Genomic DNA, 27,807 nt, shown 5'->3' with positions numbered 1-27,807 from the left:
TTTACTAAAACATTATTTGATAGAGATAAGGAATCACTTGGAAGTTATAAGGCACTTTTGAAAACTTCTTATGGCAAATACTACTTGCACAAGGGGTTTTGGTTCAAAATCAATGGGATTGGCACTTTTTGCTTTGTTTTGGACAATGATTTAATTGTTGATTCACATAAGGGACATTTTGATTTTCCAAAGACTAATGATGTTTTGCATGGATATTTTCATTGGCCAAAGAAGAAAAAAGATATAGAATCTTATGTTCAGAATTGTGCTACTTACCACCATAATACATCTAAATCATTAATTGATATTTCCATGAATTTTCTATTTGATTTTACCTTAAGCTCTAGGAGGAAAGATTTTATGCTTGTTGACAATTCAAACAAGATGCATAAATTTAATATGTCTTATTTTGTTGAATTATTACCATCCAGAATGTTTAAATTCCCTGATGTGTCATGTGACTTAATTGCCTTACTTGTTGATTGTAGGATGATGATTGGAGCGACTCGTGTCAAGCATCCCAAGAAAAAGTTCCATGAGCATGATAAAACAGAAAATGAGCTTGCTACTTTGTCTTTCACTGAAGATTTGGATTCGAGGACGAATCCTTTTCAAGAATGGGAGAATAATAGGAACCAGTACACATGGAATCCAGTAAGGGTAAATAGTGGGCTCATCACAAGGCCCATAACTACGACCTTAAAACATCATTGGTGGAAGAAACAACAAAGACCAATAATAAGTCCATTCGATAGAGGAAAATATTATAGTGGCCAATTTCAAGTGATATCATGGATCGAAGACAATGCTTACAAGATTCGAGGTCGAATCATTTTCAAGAAGGGGAGGATGATGCGGCCCAACATATGAAGATCCATTAAGAGTACAAGTTGGGCCAATCACAAGGTCTAAGTCCAAACAATTAAGACAACTCTTTATTTGTTATGTTCAAAAATGGTGGAAATCCAATTCAAGCCCAATTGCAAATGATGGCGAAGAACTCAAGGCTTTAATTCAATAAAATTCTTAAGTTTTTCTTTACACTTGTGTAAGAAACCTTATGACTAATTGTGGACTCAATTAGTGGTTAGTCGTGGACTCGACTAGCAAATTGATTCGTGGACTCGAATCAATCTTACTTTCTTCAACCTTAGATTTAGGTTCGTGGACTCGTTCTTGAATCGAAGGAAACTAGATCCGACTCTAGTTGATTGAAGATTGCAACATCGAGGTACTTGAAGCTACATGGGATTCTTCCAAGTCTTTGAGGATTCGAGACAAAGGGTTTCTCGTGAGGTTTAAGGTATTTCGATCCATCTCTATCTTTACATTGAGAGCATTCTTGGGACAATACTCCATCTTATTTGAATCTTGGATTAGGTTTATATCAGTATCCCCCTCTCACATGATCCAAATATATATATATATATATATATATATATATATATATATATATATATATATATATATATATATATATAATATTTAATTATTTATTTCTATAAAAAATAATTTATTTTGCAAAATATTTATTAAAATTTTATTTAGAATTTAATCAAAAAATATTAAAGATAAGCTTACTTATAAACTTCATGTATGTTATGTTCTACATCACGTCTATAATAAAGAATAACCTTATTGGGCTAGCCTATTCGACCCACCGGACTTATCAGTTTCAGGTTTATTGGGCTTAACATTTTATTGAATTAAAATATTTCGAGTTTATCAGTTTTGATTTTAATTTTATCGGGCCAGCCCATCATGTTCGGATAAACATTGACATCCTTATTCTAAAAATCCAAAATGAAATTTGAAAAAATAAAAGGAATAAACAACAAAACAAAATCAAATTAAGAGGCGGGACATGAGAAATGCCTTGAATTTCTAGGCTTGGTATGGTCACTGTAACGTTGTTCATTTGTTCCATCGGAGAAAACATACATTGGAGGATGTTGGACATATATCTTTGTGGACCAAAGCTGTAAATGTTGAAAAGACTACTAGAAGTGTTCTTATGACCGTAATTTGAGTTTGTTTGAATTATCAATACGGTACAACAATTTACAAGGAGAAAAAAAAAACTCACTTTAACACCATGTAAAAACTAAAAACTAAAAACTAAAAGATGAAGTTGTTTCAAAAAAAAAAAAAAAGATGAAGTTATTTTTTTTTTTTTGAAGAATGAAAACTAATTCATTAAATCAGAAGCGAGAATCGCTACAAGAAAACTAGGTGGCGTGTCGAACCACTCTCCCGGACCTGACATAGAAACGGCTTTTCATGCTAAATCATGGGCCGCGCGATTCACAGATCGCTTGGAAAACCCAAAGCTAACCCCATTAATCATAGAGGCTACCTGTTTTACATCGTCTACTAGATAACCAAAAACATAACAAAACGAAGCAAAATTTAAAGCATGATAACAAAATTGGGAATCGGTTTCAACGTCTACATCGCCCATCCCCGTGCTGCTTAGCCAAGTCAGTGCCTCCCGTATGCAGCGCATCTCAGCCTCCGCAACCATGTGCTGCCCGGGTACGTAAAGGCTTCGTGCCACCAAAAATAGACTTGCATCATCTTGTAATATCCACCCCAGCCCCACAACATTATGAGTCGGATCAAAAGCCGCATCCATATTCAACTAAGATGAAGTTAATTTGGACTTTAATTCTATATGAACATAGTGCCTTAGTTTTATATTAACTCTCAATATGAGTATTTTAGTAGGGACAAATACAAATCTTCGTAAAATAGAAAGCAATATAAGATTTTTGAGATAAATAAATCTTTATTTAATGAATATCTTATAACACCACTTATTATCATTTTAACATGTAATGAAATACATAAATGTCAATGACAACTTATTTATTTACTCGAAAGCTGCATTAACATGTCTTAAAATATTTTACATCAACAATTTTTTCTTACAATATAAATAAAATCTTAACCCATGATCTTGTTTGTAGTATAGTTGTGTGTATTCCTGCCTGTCACGCGTGTGACCCGAGTTCGATCCCCGGCAACGGCGTTATTCTTTTTCATCCTACTTTACCTTCCTTCAAAACGACGTCGTCAAGTGGCGATGTGAACCAGGCAACAAACATTTTTTTTTTTTTTAGGGGGGAGAAATTGATAATCACTGGACGCTCAGGAGGGAATCACAATTCACACAGGCTGAGAGATGGGATTGGGAGAACCGTCAAGGGAGTCTGGAAATGCTACGGCGAGCAGTGAAGATGTAGGATCTAGTGGCGGCGGTGGTGGCGGAGTTAGGAGCTTTCCGCTGGCTCAGCAACCGGAGATTATGAGAGCAGCTGAGAAGGATGAGCAGTACACTTTCTTCGTATATGAGGCCTGCCGCGATGCTTTTCGCCACCTCTTCGGTTCGTATTTCTCAATTAATTTATTCTTTTTTGCGAAGCTATGGCCTTCTTTTACTTTCCTGTTCCTCTTCCTCAGGTACACGGGTTGCTGTAGCATACCAGAATGAGGTAAAGCCTTCACTTATTTACTACTAACTCGCTAGTCAATTTTACACTTTAGAATGCTATCCAGAGTTATGTTTATTTACTCCACTTTTTCTGACATTTGGCTTCTATGGGGTTTTCATGCTCTGCAGACAAAACTTCTTGGCCAAATGCTTTACTTTTTACTCACAACAGGTGCTGGAAAGCAAACATTAGGAGAAGAATACTGCGACACTACTCAGGTGTGTGGATCATTTTAGACCTTAAGCATTTGAGTTTAGGGGTGTTTGGTAAATAGCTTATAGTTTTTAGCTGATTGGGTTAGTGAGTTTGACTAGTTGATAATATTAGCTGATAGAAAAACAGCTTTTTGAATTTATAGTGTTTTAGAACAATAAAATGTTACAAAAAACTAATTAATCAAATACTCATATTGTTTGTTTAACAAGTCAAACAACTAATAGTGGTCAAACAAGCCAAAATTGACTGATAGGCTAACTATTTTACCAAACAAGGCCTTTTGTCTTTACCTAGATCCATATTTTGTATGTACTAGTTATGAGGCAAGTAACTGGAGACACCAAATTTGATTATCGATTTCTTTTCTGGTTCCGTTTTGAATTGTTGCCAAACACATTTATAAACCCAAGCAAGGTATAGTTCCTTGGGCACAAATATTTATGCTTTGTTCTGAGTTATTAAAGCAGGTTCTTTGTGCCAACTACTATGTAGTGTGTTGGCACCTTTGTTATCATTCCAAATGGGTGGTCACAGGATTGAACCACGGGGTGGTGGGGGCATTGATTCTTTGGGCTGGAAAAAAGATTGAGAAAGTATAGAACATATACTACCTTGTAATGAATCATGAGTGTTTAAAAAAAAAAAAGTAGGTTCTCCACAACATTTATCCTAGGGGTTTTAGCTATTTTAGTATCTGTATGTCACTCATATAAGCCTTTATATTGTGTAATTTATAACTATTTTTTGAATATGAATGTCCGATCATGATTGAGTTTACAGGTTGCAGGACCATATGGCCTTCCTCCAACACCGGCAAGACGGGCTCTTTTTATCTTTTATCAGACTGCAGTTCCATACCTTGCTGAAAGAGTCAGGTGCTATGTTCTTCAACTTTTGTTGATGTTATTGGGTTATTCTTTCTTTTTATCCTATCAGTGGAAAATGCTGTTTGGTTAACCAAAATAAGAGTTGCTTATTTGTCTGTTTGTAGCTCTAGGATTGCTTCCCAAGGCATCACCCTGGATGACCCATTTGATGATAGTTATCCATTCAGTGTTGCTTCTGAGTCGAGCAGCCGAGTTGAGGCATCCACAGCTTCTGAGATTGCATCTTCTTCGACATCAAGAGCACACCCATCAGTTTTATCAAGATTTAAAACAAAGATAAGGGAGTGTTGGCTACATGCCGTTCAGAGGTGGCCCTCAGTATGCTCCCTTCCATGTAAATTGCTTGTTACATAAATATAGCATAGATTTATTAAACTTGATAATGTGTTTTTTCTTGGAAAAACTTTAAATTCTGATGTGTCTTCTATCTTCTTAATCTTAAAGTCCTGTATATAGAACTTATCTTGAATTTCTTATTTTGTATTACTACATTTGAAATCTTTTGCTATTGGAGAACAATGGGAATCACTGCAGTATTTTTCCTCAACTAACCTATCCATCTCTGCTCTTTTATCTAGGTGCTTCCTTTAGCTCGTGAGATTCTGCAATTGGTTATCCGCGCTAACCTCATGTTCTTCTATTTTGAAGGTGGTTTTTTGGAACATAACTCATATATAGTGAACACTTAATAGTTTTTAAAAATAAATTCCTAGTGTCTTTTTTATTGTCATTGTGACAGGGCTTTACTATCACTTATCAAAACGAGCGTCAGGCATTCGTTATGTGTTCATTGGGAAACCAACAAACCAAAGGCCCAGGTATATAAATGCTTCAGAAAACCCTTGGGAAAGCACTTCTGTCTTTATGTATCTGAGCCATGCTCTTTGCTCAACTTTTCTATTATTGTGAATATTTGTACTATATTATGTTGTCAGCTTATCACTACATTTGATATAATCCCTTTTATTATTAAGTAGAGATAGGCATACAAACTAGGTTTACCTTTGATATAATCCCTTTCATCTTTACAAACCATGCTCCTATTTGTGTATCCTATTGTCACTGACTCACAGTGTAGTCATCTCAGTGAATATAAATTTTCATTATGATCATAAAATCTGAATTGGACAACTTTGTAATGTTCCTGTGCTTTCTCATTCTTAATGTATCATGTATTTATGTGGTGCAGATATCAAATACTAGGGTTTTTCCTTCTCGTTCAGCTATGCATCCTTGCTGCTGAAGGACTGCGGCGGCGTAGTAGTTTATCATCAATTGCAGCCTCTGCTCAACAAACACCTTTTGGAACCTACCAAACTTCATCAGGTCATATATTTGTTATTATATAGCCATCATCGTCATCCTTCCACATTCTTTTTCTTGTTGCATTAGATAAATGTTTCTTAGCATCACAGCTGGATACCTCTCGGTTGACTTTCACAATTTTCTTGTTGGGTACACTTGAGGGGGATGAGTAGATAGGATTTGGACTTAAAACCAAATGGTCCAAATGTCTGGAAAGTGGCTTGTCTACCGCTAGGCTAACACCAGAACTTTGAATTTTATGTTTCTTTAATATTAATGATTGGTTTTGACAAAGGTGGATTTGTTTTCTTCCTGGGAGATTTTATAATCACATTCTCTATGCATGTTACTTTTCATTGGTTCAAAATCACACCTGAAAGGGGGGATTAAAGAAACAGAGAACTGGTTAAGTTTTGCTGCTTAATTGTTCTTTCAAGTGAAATTGATCTGAATAGCCAAATAACTATTTTACCATTATCTCAGAGTTACCTTCATTTATCCATACAGGCTTCTGTTGGTTTTTATGTAAATCTAGGATGCGTGTCTGCTAATTTAACTCATGCTAACCCTTGCATATCGGTATTACAGGGCGTGGTGTGCCTGTTTTGAACGAAGAAGGCAATTTAATTACTGCAGTCTCTGAAAAGGGTAGTTTTGTTTCTGAACCCTCATCAACTTCAGAGGTAGTTTCTGCTCTACCTTCGATTTTCACCTTTTCTAGCCATCTATACCATATTGAAAAGAAAAATGGAAATTAAATTGCATTGTACGTGAGTATTTTCCCCTATTTATTTGTGCTGGCTTGCCTGTCATAAAGAAATCAGGAATTTTTTAGTTGTGAGCTAAACTGTACTGTACCCTTCTAATCTAAATTCTAATAAAGTGCAATTGCCTTTTTTCTTACTTGAAAACAGTCTCAAGCAAGTGGACTAAGCAAATGCAGTCTTTGCCTGAGCAGTCGGCAGCACCCCACTGCCACACCTTGTGGCCATGTATTTTGTTGGTATTGATGTGTCTTTCTTTTCTTATCCTCAAATTAATATCCCCGAGGCTCCTTTTCGCTTTCGTTTTTGCCTTTATTGATCTGCTATGCCCTAATTGTAGGAACTGCATAATGGAGTGGTGCAACGAGAAGCCCGAATGCCCTCTTTGTCGCTCTCCGGCAACACATTCTAGCTTAGTGTGCCTATATCATTCAGATTTCTAGTTCACTACCATAACCCGTGAGTTTTCAAGTTCAAATATGCTTTTAAACAAATTGACCAGTAGCAACTAGCAAGCCATTTTGGTCAATATGGTTTCCTCCTTTACAATTAGATGTTGGAACTTCTTTCTTATGTTTCATGTTTGTTTGTTGTTTAGGGGTGGGAAGAATGTACAACAAAAAGAAGAGACTTTTTTTTTTAAAAAAAAACTTATTTACCAAGGAGACGCAATGTATTAAATATTAATGTTAAAAGTATTTTATACTTTTAATTATTTAATCTCATTTTTTTGGTTATATTATCATTCATTATTTTACGATGATTGAGAATTTCTAAAGTTTTGACATTTCAAATTAGAGAACTAGTGCAGAGTATTAAAATAGTAAAAATATGCCAATATAATTCTGAATTGGGTGAATTTATATTTGGACAATAACCTTCTAATGAGTTGTATGAATGTAATGCATATTATATAAATATATAATGTTTTATGAGTTCCAAAATCATATACAAGGCCAAATATTTATAATAATATCTATTACATTATTATAATAAAATGTAATTATAATAATATAATTTATTATCACCATTATTGTTAAGTGCATATTGGCCTTTATTTTTATATAATTTCTTACCATTTCAAATCCAATCAAACAATGGAATTCATATTCCCAGTAATTTTTGTTTCACTAACCAAATAATAGAATTTATTTTCCTGATAATTTGTTTTTCATGAAATTTGAATTACATTTTAAAATTTAAATTCCATTTCCATTCAAATATTTTTCGGCGAACCAAATGGGTTGTATGAATTTTTTATATACGAGAAAGTTTGCAGTTTCTGTTTAATTTGTTTTGCACTATATAACTCTCGTGCCAATCTTATCTTACTCTATATAATCTTATCTTATCTTACTCTATATAATAGCAAAATTTTTTTTGCCACATCAGATTCCCGCCTAAATGATATTGCATCATTTTGGCTGTATTTAATTATCTCAATGAAGCCGTTTGATCACTATTCATGCGACTTTCCATGTGTCTATTAATTGTTTTCACATTCATGAAAAGTGAAAACATGTGTCTATTATTGGAATCCGCACATCTGTTAAGATCTTATTTCAAAATAAAAAAATAAAAAAAAAATCTTTCCGTTTCTTGATGAATACCCACATTCTCACAAATTAATTATGACTGATGGTCTCTTCAATCTCCAATGTAATTAATAACGAGCATTTAATTATCTAAAGATATGCAATTTTGAAAATGTATTATAAATAGTGATGTAATCAGGCATTGTACACCACAAACGAAAGGCTTTTGAAATTTACTCCGCGGAATCTACTGAAAAAATGCCCTCACAGTAATTTCTTGTCTCTCAGGTTAGCCCTCTCCACACTTGGAAATTGGAGTCCGGACCTGAAATGCAAGGAGGGGCAATAAGCAAGAGTAAGGAATGTTTTCTCCATGACGAACTGTTAAGATGAATGTTTGTATATTCTCTGCGTTGTCTTCTCCATGACGAACTGGTAAGATGAATATTTGTATCTTCTCTGCACAAGTCTTTCTGATCTGAAGGTTATGTACTTAAACTGCCCAACCAAAAAAAAAAAAAAAAAAAACCCAAACATTGTATTTATACACACAATCATAGATATATCATCAAATCTATTGTAGACTTTATCAAATATGTACACTCTAACTCAGCAAACTGATAAAAAAATTGACAAAAAGAAACACACTCCAATATATCTATAAATACGCATAAAAGCTCAGTGAATTTTGCCCATGACATTTTCAAGCGGTTTTCCTTGTACTCTGTGCTTTCCATGTGGTACCCGAGAAAATCTATCGCGGTTTTGCCCTTATCGATTCATTTGCTTTGACTCTTTTACCCTTACCGATGCATCAGCGGTTAATAGGACCGGCACATTTGTTTTGTTTTCCGGGGGACACTGGTCCATAAATGAGATCATTTCGGCGAACAATAGGCGAACAATAATATTTATTTATGTTTTGCGTCCTTTTACCGCCGTTTATCAGTTTGCACCATACTGACCTTCTATGCGTCTGTACCTTTTGCAAACAATTATTGTTTTTTTTTTTTTTTTTTTTTTGCTTATAACATTTGATTTGGCTAATTCGGGCTCTTCTATCGGCGTTAGGCAGCTTCTGCCATACTCATCTTCTGGCTCTCGTACTTACTTCCCGCGAAATCCCGAGAATTCGGGGAATTTGGTTGTCGTATCTCCACGTGAACGTTCAGTTCTTTACGTTTGCTTATCCAGCCTGCTTGTCCATCGTTTGCTTATCGTGGGGAGTGGTTGACGACTTTTTCTTTATAATTCTTTATTCTTTATTTATGGTAAATATATATATATATATATATATATATATATATATATATATATATATATATATATATATATATATATATATGCACTGTGAGATAAGGTTTCAGTGCATGGCTGCTTCTCTCATTGTACCGGTCTACAATTAACAGAGCAATGTATGTTTACCCTCCTTCTTTTTTACCCTTTCTTTTGGTCCCTTATCCGTTAAATTTATTGATTATTGGTGATGATATTTATGATGATGTTGACGATATTTATTCGTGTTATATTTATTGATGGTATATTGATTATGATGTTGAGAATATTTATTTGGCCCTTCGCGATGAATTCGTTCATTTATTGTGTTTTGTGATACGCGGCCAGCTGCTCCTGCTTTAATCCTGTCTGGTACTCTTTCGCCCTTCGTTTTCTTGTTTTTTTCTTCTATTCTTCTATGTATTGTATTTGGCTTCATTTATTGTTGTATTCAGGCTTCGTGTTTCTGTGTTTCAGTGATGATGTGTATTAAATGGGGAAGGTTTTCACTTCGTATCGCTACTCTCTGTTGACATGTTGATGGAATTAATTAACCCGGGGGTCCGTGTTAATTAATCCAATTAATGAATAAACATCTCCATGGAGAAAATATAAATGATAAAAGGATTGCAGGGAATCAATAAATAAGAAACAAATATGCAGGACACAAAGATATTTAACGTGGAAACCAATATGGTGAAAACCACGAGCCTTTTTGGGCTAAGCCAAGCCGAAATCCACTAGTTTGTAGGTGTAATACATGTACACAGGTATGTAGGCCATGGCCCTGAAATATATGGAAGAAGAAAGGAGAGTATATGTAGAAGAGAAGTTTAATATTTGAGACTGGCCCCCCCCTTTGTCTGCATCCCGGAATCTTTATATAATGTCATCAGTTGTAACTTCCCGTAGCCTTCCCTATTTTCTTGCCATGATGACCTCTTCTCTTTAACTAATTAATATCATTATTATTATACATAATAATAATAATAATAATAATAATAATAATAATAATAATAATAAGGCAGGCATATTATATTATTCCATCATGAGTCCCCCACTTTCTTAACCGCAAGTATTTTTCGGTATAAGAAAGTAGGAAAACAAATGTTCACCGAATGAAAATGATAACACTCGGAGTGCATCCTTAATGAGCAGTGTAGTCTGGACTGCTTGTTTGTGCGCAGAGCACCAATGTATGTTTGTACGCGGAGCACCAGATTAAAGTATGTTTGTGCACGGAGCACCAAAGTTCTGACTTCCCTTCTTAGAGCATTGAATACCATATTAGAGTCACACTTAGGTACACGGAGCACCAAGGAGTTCATGACGGTCATTTCCTGTAATTGACATATATGACAAATGATCAGCGGGGAATTCCCTTATCGATTTAAATATGAAATTAAAAGTGAAGATAGGTTCGGAAATCCCTATATATCTTCCTTTAATTTAATGTGACCAACACCAAACTTATTCTTCGGAATTGTTGTTGTAAGAGGTAGCGCGAAGCTACCGTGAAATTTAAGAGGTAGCGCTGAGCTTACCGTAAAATTTCGGTGGTGACAGTGCAGAGCTTGCCTCGCAATATAATTGGTAGCACAGAGCTTACCATATTAAGTTATATAAGTGACAACAGTAATTTTCGAATAAATTAGCAATTGGTCACATTCACAAATCGACTAATAATAATAATAATAATAATAATAAAAATAATAATAACAAATGCTTATCTTTGGCCAATTGACATTCTTCACGTGCTTGGCAGAGGTGAGGGATAGAGAGAAAGGGGATCCACAAACTATCAGTAACTGCCCTCTTTCACGTATGCACAAACACACGCATGGATTTCTAGAAGCCATTTACTGCATCTTTCCTGCTCTGCCGGCGGCGGTGGTTAAAATTTGCAGTCGAATTTGATGATTATTGTCACTGCCCTCAACCTCCAATAGCATTCATCAAAGCTGAAGTAAGATCAGAGGCCTTTTTGGAGGTGTACAAGATCATCTTCTACAACTGTCAAGTGGACAGTCACCACCCTCTACGTGCATGTCCACCGGCAGTTCTACCGCGACCGCACCATCACCGGAACCATCAACTTCATGTTCGGGAACGCGGCCGCCATTTTCTAGAGCAGCAAGTTGATCATCGGGAAGCCGCTCATAACCAACGGCTCAGGCCAATCTTGCATGGAGACCGCACAGGGAAGAGCCCAAGCCGACGGACCTTCGGAATCGCAATCTTCAACTCCACACTTATAACGCTCATGGGGCTTGCATTGGATGTGGTGGAGTCGCGGTCTCTACGGATCGATGCACAGGGTCGTTGCCATTGCAATCTTTTTTTTTTTTTTTTTTTTTTTTTTTTTTTCAAAACAATGATTGCAAATAAAAGCTCCCTGAAATATGTAGAATGGCAAAGATAACTCGTGGGCTTTTGGATTGGGGCTTTGGATTCTCAGGGACAGAAAGCGCGGCGGAGTCATCGTAGCCCGGCAACGAAGAATTGTGTTTCACTGGTAATAAATAGTGCAGCAGTTCTGGGGTTTTCGCCCTTCGTACGTCCTTCTACTACTGCATGCAAAATATATTTGTATGTATGTATCTAATCTAAGACATATGCATGTGCATGCATGTATGTTGTGTATATGGGTATGGGAAGAAGATGGGAGGTTTCAGAGAGGGATATATAGTTAATGATGTTAGGGAACTGGAGGGAATTAGTTTCGGCACCTGAATCATTGCCTAAAGCCAACATGGGAGATGAGATCATTTTGGGGGTGTGTAAGGCTAACATGCGAGGTGAGATGGTGTAAGGTAACTGAAGAGGGATCGCTGTGATCGGTGGAGACGGATCTCATCATTCTTGAGGTGTTGTTTTTGTAAAAAAAAAAAAGTTTGATTAAGGAGAGCACGCTAGAGCTTGGTGAGAGTTGACGTACAAGCTCGAGCGTGCTCCATATCCCACGATGGCATGGTCGAGGTCCAACTCTCGCGGCTCCCGTAACACCCGTGCCACCCCTCCTAGGGGTGGCCCCAACGGGACCACTAGTCAGCCACAAGTCCCTTCTTTGAGGTCGGCGGGTGACCTCAGAGATCGCCTCAACAACCACTGCAACGGTGCGGTGGCCGCCCACCCTCCCCCGGATGCTGCCCTCTTCCGGGAAAGGTGCGGCCGCCCTCTAACAAGCTTCAGTGACATTGAACCGCCTCGCACGGGGGCTCCAGGAAGGTATTCCGGTCGGCTCGGAGGCCGCCCGAAGTGCCCCGACTCCGCCTCCGGCCCCCACGAGGGGGCGTAGCGGCCCGAGCCGGCCACCCCGCGCCCATGCTGCCCAGACGGAGGGGGAGGTTAACTCGCCCCGGCCCTCGGACAGGCGGGGGGGCGGCAACATCCGCCTGGATCAACATCAAGATGGTGGGAGAGTCCGAGGGAGGTCGGCCCCAGCCAGGCCCGCCCTGGAGAGGTTGGGCGTTCGCGTGTCTGCCCGGGACAGGTTGGGCCCAAGGCCCGCCGCCGACGGGCTGCCCGCCGCAGGGTCATGTTCGCGAAACTCGCCCAACAGGAGGCCCCGAGCCCCGCCGCAGCAGGAGTCACAGGCGAGACGATCGGCAAGCTAGGGGCCCCGTGCCCCGGCGCGGCAAGAGCAACACTCCCGGGTCGAGCGATCGGTAGAGTCGAATGGTCGAGCTCCGAGCTCCCATCGCGGGGAGGTCGAACAACTCCGCAGGCGGATGGACGAAATGCAAAAGCAAATCAATGACAGGAACGGGTCCCCGGAGCCTCTGGACGTCTTGACCGCCCCCCTTCACGCGGGACATCATGGAGGAGCCCCTCCCCGCGAACTTCCGTTTCCCCACTATTCAAGCGTACTCCGGGACGACTGACCCGCGTGAACACCTGAACAGGTACCGAGCTACCATGCTAATGACTAGGGCTAGCGACGCTATCATGTGCCGAGGCTTCCTCTCGACCCTAGACGGCCACGCACAGGACTGGTGCGGGTCCCTGCCGGAAGGATCCATCTCGACCTTCGCCACCCTCACGAGACGTTTCCTGTCTTACTTCGCTGGCCATATGCGGAAAAAGAAGCAGTTCGCTGACTTATGTTTTTTGAAACAAAGGAGTTCGGAGTCCCTGGCCGACTTCCTCAGCAAGTGGAAGAAGGAGTCGATAGGGGTCTCCAATTTTGACGACAAAGCGGCCATACCCATCTTCAGAAGCAACCTTAGATCTGGCGCCTTCCACCAGGACCTCATCCGGTACCCCCCCAAGACCTACACCGAGTTGATGGACTGTGCCTCTAGGTTTGCTGACGCGGAGGTAGCCGAGAAGAGGAAGAAGGAGGAGGAGGAGGGGAAAGACCGTAAAGGCAAGGTACCCTGGGAGGAGCACCAAGCAACGCGGCCGCCCCGGCGCGAGGCCCCCAAGAAGACCGCCGGGCACCCAGGCCTCCCCGCCGCGAGTACGTTGAGGGGCCCAGGTTGACCCCAACACGATTTCTCACCCCGCTGACGCAGCTCGTCAGCACAATCCTGGAGCATGCGGAAGGCCAGGGGATCGTAGAGTACCCGGGGGAGTGCATGAAGATATCCCCGAAGGTCGACCACAACAAATACTGCAAATTCCACCGACAATCAGGGCATGACACGGACGAATGCATCCTCCTCAAACGCCAGATTGAGGAGCTCATCCAGAGAGGCTACTTGGGTCAGTTCGTGCAGTGGCCTGGGCAGGGCCAAGGTTAGCATCAGGGCCGCGTGTGGAGGAAGGGAGGCAGCTCCGAGCCCTCCGCCTCCGCGCCACGCAAAAGGGAGCTCGGCCAGCTCACTGATGAGGAGGAAAGAGAACTAGACAACCCCCACCCCCAGAAGAAACAGGCCATCCATGTGATCTTCGGGGGAGCCGAGGGGGGAGAAACGCCCGCAGAGAGGAAGAAATGGGCACGGAGCCTCTACGTGGGCGAGGTCGTGCGACCACCGCACGAGAAGAGGCCCAGGAGGGAGATCAACGAGGTGGTCGTGCACAGAGTATTGGTGGACACAGGCAGCTCGGTGAACGTGATGTACCATGACACATTCACCCAGTTGGGGCTATCGAGGAAACAGCTGGGACAAGTGAGAACCCCTTTGTCCGGGTTCACAGGGGATTCCATAGAGACAGAAGGGTCAATCAACCTCGAGGTCGAGATAGGCGCCCCGCCACACACCAAGAGGTTGGAGGTAGAATTCGTGGTGGTCAGAATCAGCTGCGCTCACAATGTAATCCTAGGTCGACCCGCCCTGGAGGACCTTAGGTGTATAATTTCTATGGAACACCTACGCCTCAAGTTCCCCACGCCAACCGGGGTCGGGGTCGCCCGGGGAGACCAAAGGATCAGCCGGAGTTGCTACCTTCGAGCATGCCGACAGATAGGCAAGCGGGACCTCCAGGTGCACACCATAGCAGAGAAGGCGCTGAAAGAGGAGGAGGGCCGCCCTCGAGCTGAGCCCGTAGTGGAGACTGAGGAGGTCGTCCTCGACCTTAGCCGCCCCGATCGCGTGGTGGAGGTGGGAACCGGGCTCGCCCTTGAGCTCCGGGCCCGCATCATTGGCGTAATCAGGGCTTACAAAGGGGTGTTCGCGTGGGGACCCGAGGACATGCCGGGCCTCAGTAGGGATGTCATCACCCATAAGCTCGCCGTCGACCCCACAGCCAAGCCGGTGCAGCAGCGCAAGAGGTACCTCTCCGCAGAGAGGCGGGAGTTCGTGAGGACGGAAGTCAATACCCTCCTCGAGATAGGGCACGTCCGGGAGGTCCTATACCCCAAATGGCTGGCCAACGTAGTCCTCGGCCCCAAACCCCCCACCTGGAGGATATGCGTGGACTACACCGACCTCAACAAAGCCTGCCCCATGGACCCCTTCCCGTTACCAAATATCGATCAGCTGGTGGACGAAACGGCAGGCTGCGCCCTCATGAGCTTCCTGGACGCCTTCCGGGGGTACCACCAGATCTTCATGCATGAGGACGACGAGGAGAAGACGGCTTTCACAACCCCAGAAGGGGTCTTCTGCTATAGAGTCATGGCCTTTGGGCTCAAAAACTCCGGGGCCACCTACACCAGGATGGTCGCCAAGGTCTTCAAGCAGGTCCTCGGCCACAACATGGAGGCCTACGTGGACGACATGATAGTCAAAAGCGCAGAGGCCGATACCCATGTCAGCGACTTAGACGAGGTATTTTCCATTATGCAGCGTTATGATTTAAGGTTGAACCCCAAGAAATGCACTTTCGGGGTGCACGGGGGCAAGTTTCTGGGCTACATGGTCTCCAAGAGGGGCATTGAGCCCAACCCTGACAAGGTGAGGGCTATCCTGGACATGGAGCCTCCGCGGTCCCTCCGGGAGGTCCAACGCCTGAACGGCAAGCTAGCGGCCCTCGGCCGGTTCCTCTTGAGGTCGGCCGAGAAGTCCTTGCCCTTCTTCGCGGTCCTCAAGAAGAGTTCGGGGTTCGAGTGGTCCCTCGAGTGCCAGAAGGCCTTCGACGACCTCAAGGCCTACATGATGTCGTTACTCCCGCTCGCCAAGCCCGTGAGAGGGGAGACCTTGTACCTGTACTTGGGTATATCACAAGCCGCGATCAGCTCCGTGCTGGTCCGGGACGACGCGGGTGTGCAACGCCCCATCTACTCTACGAGTCGTGCCCTCCGGGGAGCCAAGCTCAGGTACTTTCCCACCGAGAAAGCCATATTCGCAGTAGACGTAACCGCAAAGAAACTCAATCACTATTTTCAGGCGCACCCCATTCAGGTCTTAACAAACCAGCCCCTGGAGTCGGTGTTAAGGGCCTCGGGGTCGGCCAGCAGGTTGGTAAGGTGGTCCATGCGCTTAAGCCAGTACAACATCCAGTTCAAGCCAAGACCTGCTATAAAAGGACAAGCACTTGCCGATTTCATAGTCGAATGCACCGCCCGGGAGGCCACCGAACAGGCCCGAAGCGAGGAGGAAGAGTGGTGGACCCTATCAACAGACGGATCCTCGAGTGCCAAGGGGTGCGGAGGCGGGGTCGTCCTCGTAACCCCCGAGGGTTTCAGGGCCTACTACGCGCTCTGTTTCCATTTCAAATTGTCAAACAACGAGGCCGAGTACGAGGCCCTCCTCGGGGGTCTCCGGCTCGCGCTGAGCATGAGGGCCGAGAAGCTGAATATAAGATGTGATTCCAGGCTCGTGGTGGGGCAAGTTACGGGGGAGTTCGAGGCCAACGAGGACAGGATGAGGAGGTACCGTGACGTAGTGCTACAACTCTTGGGACAGCTAGCCCACCACGAAGTCCTGCAGGTGCCAAGGGAACAGAACATAGACGCGGACATGCTCTCCAAACTCGGACAAGGCACCCCCGAACATGTCTCCAAGATCGCCCGGGTGGAAGACCTCGCGAGGTCCAGCCTCGAGGCCTACCCGGTCCTTCCCGTGCAAGTTCGTTCCGCCTGCTGGCTGGACCACCTCAAAGTGTACAAGGAGTTGGGCGCCCTGCCACCCGACGAAGCAGACGCCAAGCTCGTTCAGCGGAGGGCCCCAACCTACCTACTCATCGGGGACACACTCTACAAACGATCCTACAACGGCACCTTGTTGCGCTGCCTGTACCCCGAGGAAGTAAGGGCGGTCATGGAGGAAATCCACGAGGGGACCTGCTCCGCCCACCAGGGGGCCTATACCATGGCCCGGAAGGCCATCTTACAGGGCTACTTTTGGCCTCGGATGGCCAAGGAGTGCGCAGACTATGCGAGGAGCTACCCAACCTGTCAGCAATTCCAGGTGGGCCCAGGTCGCCCAGCCACTAACTACACCCCGATCAGTTCAGTCATCCCGTTCTCCCGGTGGGGGGTCGACCTGGTCGGGGCCCTCCCAATGGGATCGGGCAAGAGGAAGTACCTGATAGTAGTAGCAGTGGACTACTTCACTAAGTGGGTAGAAGCCGAACCCCTAGCCAGCATCACAAGTGCCCGGTGCAAACAGTTCATCTACAAGAACATCCTGTTCCGCTTCGGGGTCCCAATGCAGATCATCACGGACAACAGGCGCCAGTTCGAGAGCAAGGAGTTCAGTGAGTTTTGTGCCCAATGGCGCATAACGCATACCCGTGTAGCCGTCTCCTATCCCCAGGCTAACGGCCAAGTCGAAAATGTCAACCGCACTATCGTGGATGGACTCTAGAAGAATCTAGAATCTGCCAAAGGCGCATGGGTGGAGGAGTTGGATGTCGTCCTCTGGACCTACCGCACCATCCTGAGGAGGGCCACCGGGGAGACCCCATTCTCATTATCTTATGGCTTTGAAGCCCGGGCCCCCGCGGAGGTCGCCATCCCCCCCTATCGGGCCCAAGTGTACGACCCCGACATGAACGAGGACAACCACAAGATCGAGCTCCACCTTATCGACGAGAAGAGGGAGACCGCGACCACCCGGGCAGAAAATTACCAGCGCCAGGCCAAAGCCTACCATGACAAGCGAGTCCGACCCCGTTACTTCCAGGTCGGCGACTACGTTCTGAGGAGGCGCGAAGAAAGTCAGCCCCTCGAGGGAGGCAAATTTGCTAAGAGGTGTGAAGGCCCGTACATAGTCACAGCCGTGGTCCGTCCCGGCAGCTACAAACTCAAAACCCCGAAAGGCAAGACGATAGATAGGGTGTGGAACTCTGAGCACCTGCTCAAATACTTTCAGTGATGATTTCCGTTTTATTTCTTTTCCTGTAAGGTGATCCACCCCTTTCTGATTTCAATAAAACGTAATAGTACTTCGCCAAGGACTCATCCCACTCATCGGGGGGTGGCTACACTCGTATGACACCTCTGACTAACCCTAAGGAGGCACGAGGCCCAACCTCGCGCACCAACTCCGACGGAAGAGCTTAGCGGCCCAAGTCCGGCGACTTGGGGCTGGCGGCTGCCCTAAGGAGGCACGAGGCCCGGCCTCGCGTACCAACTCCGACGGAAGAGCTTAGAGGCCCAAGTCCGATGACTTGGGGCCGACGGCTGCCCTAAGGAGGCACTAGGCCCGACCTCGCGTACCAACTCCGACGGAAGAGCCTAGCGGCCCAAGTCCGGTGACTTGGGGCCGACGGCTACCCTAAGGAGGCACGAGGCCCGGCCTCGCGTACCAACTCCGACGGAAGAGCTTAGCGGCCCAAGTCCGATGACTTGGGGCCGACGGCTACCCTAAGGAGGCACGAGGCCCGACCTCGCGTACCAACTCCGACGGAAGAGCCTAGTGACCCAAGTCCGGTGACTTGGGGCCGACGGCTGCCCTAAGGAGGCACGAGGCCCGACCTCGCGTACCAACTCCGACGGAAGAGCCTAGCGACCCAAGTCCGGTGACTTGGGGCCGACGGCTGCCCTGAGGAGGCACAAGGCCTGGCCTCGCTAACCTCCGGCCTGAGAGTGTAAAAAAAATAAATACTAATAATAAGAAATATGATCGAACGCGGAAAGGTATCCGAAGCAAGGCAAGTTATAAACCAACAGTTCCGTACATAAAGTCTAGAAATCCAAAATACATAGCAAAATAAAGAGTTAAGGGCCATCATCTACGACTCCCTAAGGGGCGCCCTCCTGGCGACCGGCGGCTGGATGTTCCGCTTCCAAAGCTTCAGAGGCGACCCCGTCGCAGGAAGAACCAGCCACCAAGGAGGATGTCTGTGTATGAGAGGGGTCCAGGTTGACGTCGATCTCTGCCCGCGTCTCCTCCGGAGGGTCCGGGCCCAGCTCCTCGGCCTCGGGGTCTGCCAACTCAGCGGGTAGCCCCCAAGTCTCGGGGGTAAAGCTCTCATCTCGCTGACGGAGAAGGGCATAGATATCACGCTGCGTCGAGTAGCATCCCAAGTTGTAGGAGAACGCACCCTCCTCTGCTAGTCTCTCCTGGCCCGGGGCCGTAGCCAACCAAGCGGTCACCAGGGCCTCCGAATGCTCGTCGGCATAGGCCTTCACATCACAACGAAAACCATCAGATCTCTTGTAGCTGCGAACGACGCGGATGATCTCCTCCGAGTGTCTCTTCTTGGCAGCCTCGAAGTCCTGGGCTATCTTGCGGCACTCTGCCTGCTTGGCCTCTAGAGCCTTCCTCAAGTCATCGGCCTGTTGATTGGCCTCCTGCGCCTACGCCTTCGCGAACTCGACCTCCTCAAGCGCTACGGAGCTGCGGAGAAACACCTGAAAAGGGAGGGGGTAAGAGATGTGCAAACATTCAAAGTAAATGCATAAAAGTCAAGAAACGGGGAGTACCGAGAGACTATCATGAAGTATGGGGGGCAACCCATCTGCCCGAAAAGACTCCGTCGCTCCAGGCCCAAGCATGCCTAAGACTGTGTCCCGAAGGCGGGCCGCCTTGCCAAGAGAGATAGAAGCCAGCCCGCTGGGAGGGGCAGAAGCGGGAGGCGCGGAAGTAACCACGACGCCAGGAGGAACGGAAACTCGAGTCCTAGCTCGTGTGTCGGCAGGCGGCACCCGAGGGGCACGGCTGGTCCCCTCGGGGACGACTCTCTGTCTCTTGGATGCAGGACCCCGGGTGGCGGCAGCACGGCGTATCAGTTCCCCGCGAGAAACCATCGTGGAGGACCCACCTGCAAGTAGAAAGTGTTTATCAGATATGGCAGTTTGTGATAAAAAGAAAAGCAAGAGACATACAGCTGAATATATATAAGGACGAGAAAGAGGGGACGAGAGCGACCTCCTGGCATGGCGGGGCGGAGCTCGACGCCAACCTCGACCTCGGGCAGGACAACCTCGACCTCGGATGGGGCAACCTCAATCTCGGACTCGGTGGCGGAGAAGACGAACTCATGGTCCTCCGGCCCCTCGGCCAAGGCATCGCCCGAGGGGACCCCATAGTGACCCTCGGCCTCAAGCTCGTCCGAGGAGGCTGAGGTATGCCCCGAAGGGGCGGCCTCGTGCCCAGGTTGGCCCCGGGAGGCCGATAACGCCTGGGACGGCGGAGCCCCACCTATGAAGCCCAAGGCGGCCAACCTCTCCGGGGTCATCAAGGCCTCCATCCTAAGCTCCTCCTTGTCTCCTAAGAATTTTTTGGCGCTAGCAGCTAAGGAAGGGGTGCCCGGAGGGGTGGAATATTTAAGGAAATGGGTGTTCCACACGGGGGCATGGAAGGGGAGCTCAGGGCCTACGGAGAGATAAACGAACTTGGATTTCCATTCAACAGTTTTGGGGTCTTTGAAAATTTTCATACCGGCACGGGCTGCAAAAGCCATGAAACCTTTGCTTTTAACCCCCGAGGAATTTCCGGCTTTAAAAATAGAGTGGAAAAGATCGAGGGAGGGCGCGACCCCGACGTCCTCACAACGGAGAAGGAATGCTATTGGTATGGAGTGAGAGTGGGGGACTAGTTGTCCCGGAGGGACCCCATGGAGGTTCAACAACTCGACCACGAAGGGGTGGAGAGGGAACCGTAGGCCCGAGGCTAGAGAAAGAACGTGGACGCCAAAGAATCGGCCCTCCGGGGGCTCGGTGACATTCTCGTGCGGGAGGGGGGCGAGGACTTCCACGCCGGGTCCCACGTACAACAGCACGAGGTCCAAGTCTTCCTTGGTAATATAAGGACGCACGGAACGGGGAATAGTGGGGTCAAGTTCGGAACGAGTTAACTTACGAGTGGAGGTGGCGGTGGCCCCGGGCACGGCTTGAAGGGGGCGAGCCTCGACCGGGGTATCGTTGGGTAGGCCAGTGCGGGCCTCGGTTGCCGTATGGGGGGCCGAAAATGTCCTCCTCAGGGTCCATGGAGGGATTGGTATCGCCTAAAGACACGAAGAGATCGCTAAAATCGATGGCGTCAAACTCGGCGGCGTCGAACTCGGCGGACATACGGGGAGGAAGTCGGAGCTAAAGGGGGGAGAGTGGGGAGGCCGGAGAGCCTTGGGGCGGTCGCCGGTGTAGCACGGTAAGGGGGTGAGGCCTGCGGGTAGAGAGAGAGTGGAGTGGGCGGTGAGAGAGGGAGAGATTCTAAGTAGGGGTGAGAGGGGGAAAGAGTGGAGTGGGTGTTTGGAAAAGTTGGGAAGATTGGGGAAGTCGGAGGGCCGCGATGAGGAGGTTGGCGTGGCACGGGGACGGTGGCGTGGCGAGGGGGCGGTGTGAGAAGGGCCGACGGGGGAGAGGGTGTGTGGGAGTGGCGAGTGAGGAGTGTGAGAGATGGAGGGGAAGAAGGTTTAAGTAAGGAAAGTGGAGAGAGGATGGGAGTAGATTTTGGGTAGTTGGAAAGTTTGAATTTTGAAAATGGGATAAGAAGATAAGAAGAGAAAATGTCAAACTTTGGGAAGTGGGAAAGTTGAGGGGAGTTGATGGGTGTGGCATGTGGGTTTCCCTAGGCATTGGTGGAAGGGGGGAATCCAAGACTCATGGGTGTCCCGGGGAGGAGGAAGTCCCGAGCGCAACGCGGGTGCCCGGGGGCGCGGCATGGACAATACTTTGCGGGCTTGGGCTCAACCTTCGACTCAGGCTACTCTCCTTCGTTGACGATGACTCGCAACTCGGAGAGTGGGGAACTGATGATGGATATATTGAGTATGGGCTCGGGGCGAACCGACCCGGGAAGGCCGGCGCGAAGGCCTACGACCTCGAGAGAGGCCTACGTGGGCCTGGAGGCACAAGATGGCCCCGGGCACTCGCATGGACCCGGTCAACGCGTGATCCAACTGCCCCGCGAGAATATGGGGGCGGTTGGGAGTCTTGGCTAGTATAAAAGGATTAGTTAGTGTCTTGCCTAAGGACATCTACTTCTATTATTATCACCACATTTGTCTTGTAACCCCTTTACGAATATTATCAATACAGAGTTGTCCCCGTGACACACATTTTTCCTATCCATTACTTATCGGGTTTATAATTCAGGTCTACCCCGGGTTAATTAAATCCATCACATGTGTTCTGCATATGCCCTTACTTTGGTCGTTCTCGTAAACTCTGCTGTATTTCTTTTTTCTTTTTTGCTCAAAGATATTCGCTTCTCTTTTTTTTTTTTTTTTTTTTTTTTTTTTTTTTTTTTTTTACGTACAGTGTACGTTTACGTTAATCTTTCCAAACTGAGCGTCTCTTCTTCTGTCAGTCGGCGTCTGCTCGCTTGTTATACGGTCCGCGCTTTTCAATTTTCCTTCACATGGCTTCTGCACGCTCGTCTATGCCGTTCATGGCATGCATTTTTTTTCCCATGTATTGTGCCTGGTACTTCAACCGTCCTTGTCGTCTCATGGATACCGTCGTTCTATTCGCAAGCTGTGTTCTTCGTTCGTGACGATTACTGTTACTCCATTTACTTTTCGTCTTACTTACGTGTTTAGTGAGCTGTTATTGTTCGTTTTTCGACGCTATGTGCACGTTCTGACCCCGTTGTATGGTCGTTGCGCTGCCGTTGTGAGACAAACATGAATCGTTTGCGTACACCAGTATTTTGCATTTGGCTTGTGTACTTCTGCATTGGTATGGTTATAAACGGTGCTATCTTACTAATACATGGCTGTTTTGGCTGGCACTTTCTTGCTTATGTCATCGCACTTTTTACAGATTGTTCGCACTGCTACGTTTCGGTACTTGCGGGTGCCTTTTGCTGTGCCGTTTTGGCCCGGTGGTTCTTCGGCGCAGCATACAGTTGTTGTTGTCCGTTGGTTTGCTCGTGTGTGCCGTCGGAGTGTTTGCTTTGCGTGCGTTGGCGCCTTTATTTTCCGTTATTCGTTATGTTCAAATTAAATTGTTTACCAAAACGTACCCGTTGTTATGTTTGTGTTTTTTTCGAATAAATAATTGATTTGGCCTCTTTCGTGATTGGTTGTGTAAATATTTTGGCCGCTATTTGATTACGTGGTTATTGCTGCCGGCGGTTACTTATACGTTCGACATTGTATATTTACGGTTTACAACGTTTGTTGTTTTTTTTTTCCCTGAAACGGCGACCTGTTCTTTAGCTTGCCGTATGTTACGGACATTTGTACGGAACAACCTCCTGTTATCCGGACCCGTGTGCGCCGCTTTTGCCGTTGCTCTTTTTTATTCCGCCTTCGGTTGCTTGTTTACCTTGCCGAAATTTTTCTTTACTGGGACAATTTTTTTTCGACTCTTTGCTGGTTGTCCGCGTCCGTTTTCCGTTGCTCGCCACTTTTGGTACCGTGATGGCGTTACGATCGCGTTTATTTTTTGCTGTTAGTGCTTTTCTTTTTGTCAGTTTCTCTTGACGAAGCCAGCTCTTTCTACTGAGGTCCGTTTTTTTACGTCTGTGTACATATCTCTTGGTCACGTCGCGGTGGACTCAGTTTCGTCATGGACTGCAAATCGATTGGTGAAAACGGCGTGACTCTAATAGCGCGTCAATTCGATTGGTCGAGCTAATGTCTTCGTTCGAAGTATGGTTCCGCTGCACGCATTTGTCACTGTATTTGACCTGAACAGTTGTTTCCTACGGAATATTGTACATTGCTGAAGTTGAATTTGGTTCGAAATGTTGACCCCTGCTGAGAGAATAACCGCAACTCCTCCTATTGTTAACCCATGAACAAAAAATAATAAAAATAACTCCCTTTGAAATATACGTCGCTTACATGACATCAATAGACATGTGCGTGCCATTTATTACAAGTAAGTTTGCCTGCGACCTCAGCAACTTAGCTACTCTTTTTTTTTGTTCCTTTATAATTCTGTTTATGATTTTTTAGGCCATGGACAGTTTGGTGTTGATACCAGACGTTACTCCTCAACTTATGAATTGGAGATGTAAAGTCTTAGTCATGAAGAAAAATAATACTCGAGAATCGAAGTCAACGCCTGGAAAAAAGTACATGCCCATTATTCTTTGGGACACTGTAGTAAGCCACAATTATATTATCAAGCACATATTGTTTGTCTCCTATTGATGCCAAGTCCCGTTCAACAGTTCTGTTTGGCTCTTGCATGCTCAGTGAAAATATTTGATAATTATCTTGTATTTCTTTTTGTAGGGGAATAAAGTGCAGGCAATGTCGTATGACAACGAGATTGATGTGCTTGATGAAAGGCTTAAACTGTTTGGCACCACGTTATTTCAAACGCGTCTGTGAGGCCATCGAGAGACCTCTTGAATATGCTTGACCCTAAATATAACTACCTTTGGAGCATAACAAGACGTACAATGATACAAGATGTTGATCGTGCTGAAGAACTTGAAATGGACCAGGTTGTTGTGCCAAAGTTAACCCCGTTTTCGCGGTTTTTTGACTGCCTATTGTCTCCTGAAATGATAAGTATGGTGCAACCGGTGTCCGTTCTTTCTTTGCTTTATTAGCCTTGCTTAGTTTATAGTTTGTTATTCATGCTTGCTTTCTAACACAGTTATTTTAATTTCGTTGTGCGCTCTGTGTAACTGAAGACATTCTTGCGATTGTTGCTTACAAGTTACCCAGGCAGTTCATACTCACAAAAAATGGCCAGGAGAGAATCAATGACTTTGTTGTGATGAACACTGAGTATTTCACCTTGTGCTTTGGTTTCTTTGGTTAATATATACTGCTATTTTATTCGTACCTATTGTGTTGTTTGTCTCATCTTTTTTGGTATGGTTTGCTTGCAGATTGAAACCTGTTGTTTTAACTTTGTGGCAAGACTTTGCGGCCACTCAGGGAGTTGAGATTGAAGCCGAACTTCGGCAGCGCAGATTCCCTGTTATCTTTGCAAAGGGCTTAACAGTCAATGCTTTTCAGGGTATTCTGCACTATGGCTACGCCTTTACAGACGTGCATATTTAGTTGTGTAGACATTCGATTTGTGACTCTTGGTCTTTATTCAAACAGGACTATCACTGGCGACGCGATATGATTCCTCGATTGAGATGGATCCAACTGGTTGGTATTATTTGCAGTTTATTTGTTCTTCTCAAGAACGATTATGTGTTTGTTGCAATGCCGGTTATTGAATGACTATAGGAAGGAGAAAAATGCCCAGCTGATCAATGACGCGATTGTTGGGAAAACTTATCTGGATTCGTTGGTCCTGTTAGCGGACCCTGTTGCTCAGCCCAAGTCCCCTCTGTTAGCTATTGACGTGCACTTAAATCAGGTTATTTTGTGTACCTTTTCAACCGATCTTGTCTTTGTTTGTATTGGTTACGTGTTTTATATTTGTCATAAACAAATGTCATTGTTTTCCTAAGTGCGTTGTTGGTTTGCATTTTTTTTTATTTTTTTTAGAAACTTGTTGCCTGGGTTAGAGGGAAGCTGACACTGCTGACTGATCATCCCGTTGAATATTATGTTGGTTGTAACTACTGCAACAAGAAAATTAATGCGGCTGAGGGATTACATCTCAGGTGTTTACAATGCGGACAGACAGATGGTCTTACTGTGAAGAGGTATTAAATCACCTGTGCATGGTTATTGTTGTTCAAGTCTGTCTGCTGGGTTTGAAGATCTGACCAACTGACATTGTTCTTTGTTATATCTGAATGTACAGGCAAAGGCTGAATGTTGCAGTTTCTGATTTCTGACTAAGTGACATTGTTATTTTTTATATCTGAATGGACAGGTACAGGCTGAATGTTGCAATTTCTGATGGGCCTTCAACTGTTAATGCAACCATGTTAAATCATGACATGCACCGGCTACTGCTATTGGTGTCTGCTATGATGCCCACTGATAAGTACTATTTTTATATTTAATTAAATTAGTTTTTATAATAAATTCATTTTATTTATTTAACATTATATTTATTTTTGAACTTTATTTTATATGTTGGACTTATATGTTAATTATTTAATAATTAAGCTTAATGGTTATGATTAAACATTCTTTGGGTTATTAAGATTGTATAAGTCATTAAGAGGTGGACTTAGTTATTGTTTTGTTGAGTGAGCCCACATGAAATGTTTTAATTATTTAATAAAGCTTAAGTTTCATTTAAAGTTTCCTTTCTTTTACTTTTGATGTTATGGGCTCTGACCCTCTGTACGTAGCTAGGCAGTAGGCTTTAGAGAGTTGCGAGACTTCTTCAAAGTCATCCGTGAATTGCAGGCGACGACATCGGCAACCTCGAACGGCTTCTACGAATGGAACTCGAACGGCGACTTCTTTGGCAAACCACGAGCTGCAGACGGCTTCATTGAGCTACATCCACGAACTAGTTAATTGAATTAGAGGTTGGAGCAACAATAGCCTACTTTGCTAATTTTCTATGGTTAGGAAATTAAATATTATTTATTTTCTAAGATTTATGTGGTTGAAGAAATTGATTTTAATTTGTGGTTGTTAGGAAAATTAGGGCTATTTTGAGCTGATTAGGGAGCCTGAACTAGTATAAATAGGGATGAGCAGTATAAGATAGTCAGTTTTTCAGAATAATTTTATTTTACTGTAAACGCTTTTGCAATGTACTGCTGAGTTCGAATTTTCCAATTCAAGGATTATTTAAGTTTGATTCTACAAGACCAGTGAGATTTATTTAGCTTAATTTTATTCTTTGTACTTTATTATTTATATATCTCCTGAATTTTAGTTATTGCTTGATTAATTGTTGCAACGGGCCCATTGTTCAATTGTCAAGTCATTAAGTTGCTAATTAGAACCTTGAATCCGTAATTGTTTAAGTGTTCTAAAATTGGTAGCAAATAGCACAATTTGATTGTATATAGATTTTCAATTTCGTGTTATGAAGATGTATAGTCTAGTTTAAATGAACCATGTTTTTGGGTTTGTTGGCTAGAATTGGTATTCTTTCTAATTCTTTTAATGATGTTAGTAAATTAAATCCTAAGAGCCTGTTTAGGATTGTTTATTAGCTAGGGAAGTAATCAAAGAGCTTGTTTTGATTATCGACAAAGTAAGGAAAGATAGGTTATTAGAGCATGTTAATAACCATAACCAATTTGGTAAAGAGTAAAGTAATTTAGTCTTGAGAATCAATGATCTGTCTTGTTTGAATTAAATTGATATTATTCCTTGAGTTGGATACTAGCTGATATTGATTATTAAATATTTCGTATTGTTTGCCTTTTTATTGTTGCTATTTAATTTCCAATTCTCATCTCATTCTTTATTAAATCTTTGATTAAAAATAAGTCTAACCAATTTCTGAGGGTACGACCTTACTCATCACTATTTCAATTCCTAAGAGTAAGTAATTTATTATTTGTTGGATTCGACACCCATCACCCACTAATGCAAGCGAAATTGCTACCTTGCATCAAAAATTGGATTCTCTTGAATTTGTCTTGGGTTTAAGGAGGAATTTAGGTACCACTGACCAAACATCCAGCGTGTCTTATGCAGTTGCATGCATCTGCCCTGCTGTAGCGGCTGCCTCGCAAACCACTGCAGTTGCTGCAGAAAAGCATCACGA

General features: G+C 44.6%; 2 protein-coding genes across 5 annotated transcripts; both read left to right on the top strand.

The window, feature by feature from the left end:
- Positions 1-3,119: 3,119 nt before the first annotated feature.
- On the top strand, positions 3,120-27,807 carry LOC109190871 (peroxisome biogenesis factor 10). 4 transcript variants are annotated; one of them, XR_002055807.1, is made up of 13 exons: positions 3,121-3,386; positions 3,463-3,494; positions 3,623-3,712; positions 4,491-4,585; positions 4,702-4,915; positions 5,176-5,245; positions 5,337-5,415; positions 5,787-5,923; positions 6,491-6,585; positions 6,817-6,905; positions 7,007-7,199; positions 25,933-25,939; positions 27,795-27,807. XR_002055807.1 is itself a non-coding variant. In XM_019341489.1 (12 exons), the coding sequence occupies exons 1-12, from the start codon at positions 3,185-3,187 to the stop codon at positions 7,107-7,109; spliced, it is 1,185 nt and encodes a 394-aa protein (XP_019197034.1). In that variant the 5' UTR covers positions 3,120-3,184; the 3' UTR covers positions 7,110-7,278. The 4 variants fall into 4 exon arrangements, 3 of the variants coding, with proteins under 3 accessions (XP_019197034.1, XP_019197030.1, XP_019197023.1); XM_019341489.1 differs by lacking the exons at positions 25,933-25,939; positions 27,795-27,807 and having other exon boundaries at positions 3,120-3,386; positions 4,702-4,931; positions 5,176-5,185; positions 5,223-5,245; positions 7,007-7,278; XM_019341485.1 differs by lacking the exons at positions 25,933-25,939; positions 27,795-27,807 and adding an exon at positions 7,265-7,305 and having other exon boundaries at positions 7,007-7,125.
- LOC109191268 lies at positions 13,296-17,671 on the top strand. Its single transcript, XM_019341860.1, has 2 exons — positions 13,296-13,850; positions 14,228-17,671. Exons 1-2 carry the CDS (start codon positions 13,296-13,298, stop codon positions 17,669-17,671), a joined length of 3,999 nt encoding a protein of 1,332 aa, XP_019197405.1.

This window comes from Ipomoea nil, unplaced genomic scaffold (assembly GCF_001879475.1).
Source record: "Ipomoea nil cultivar Tokyo-kokei standard unplaced genomic scaffold, Asagao_1.1 scaffold0205, whole genome shotgun sequence".
In the NCBI taxonomy this organism is placed as follows: Eukaryota; Viridiplantae; Streptophyta; class Magnoliopsida; order Solanales; family Convolvulaceae; genus Ipomoea; species Ipomoea nil.
Note: the sequence above shows the minus strand (reverse complement) of the source record. Positions and strands in the feature narration are given on the sequence as shown.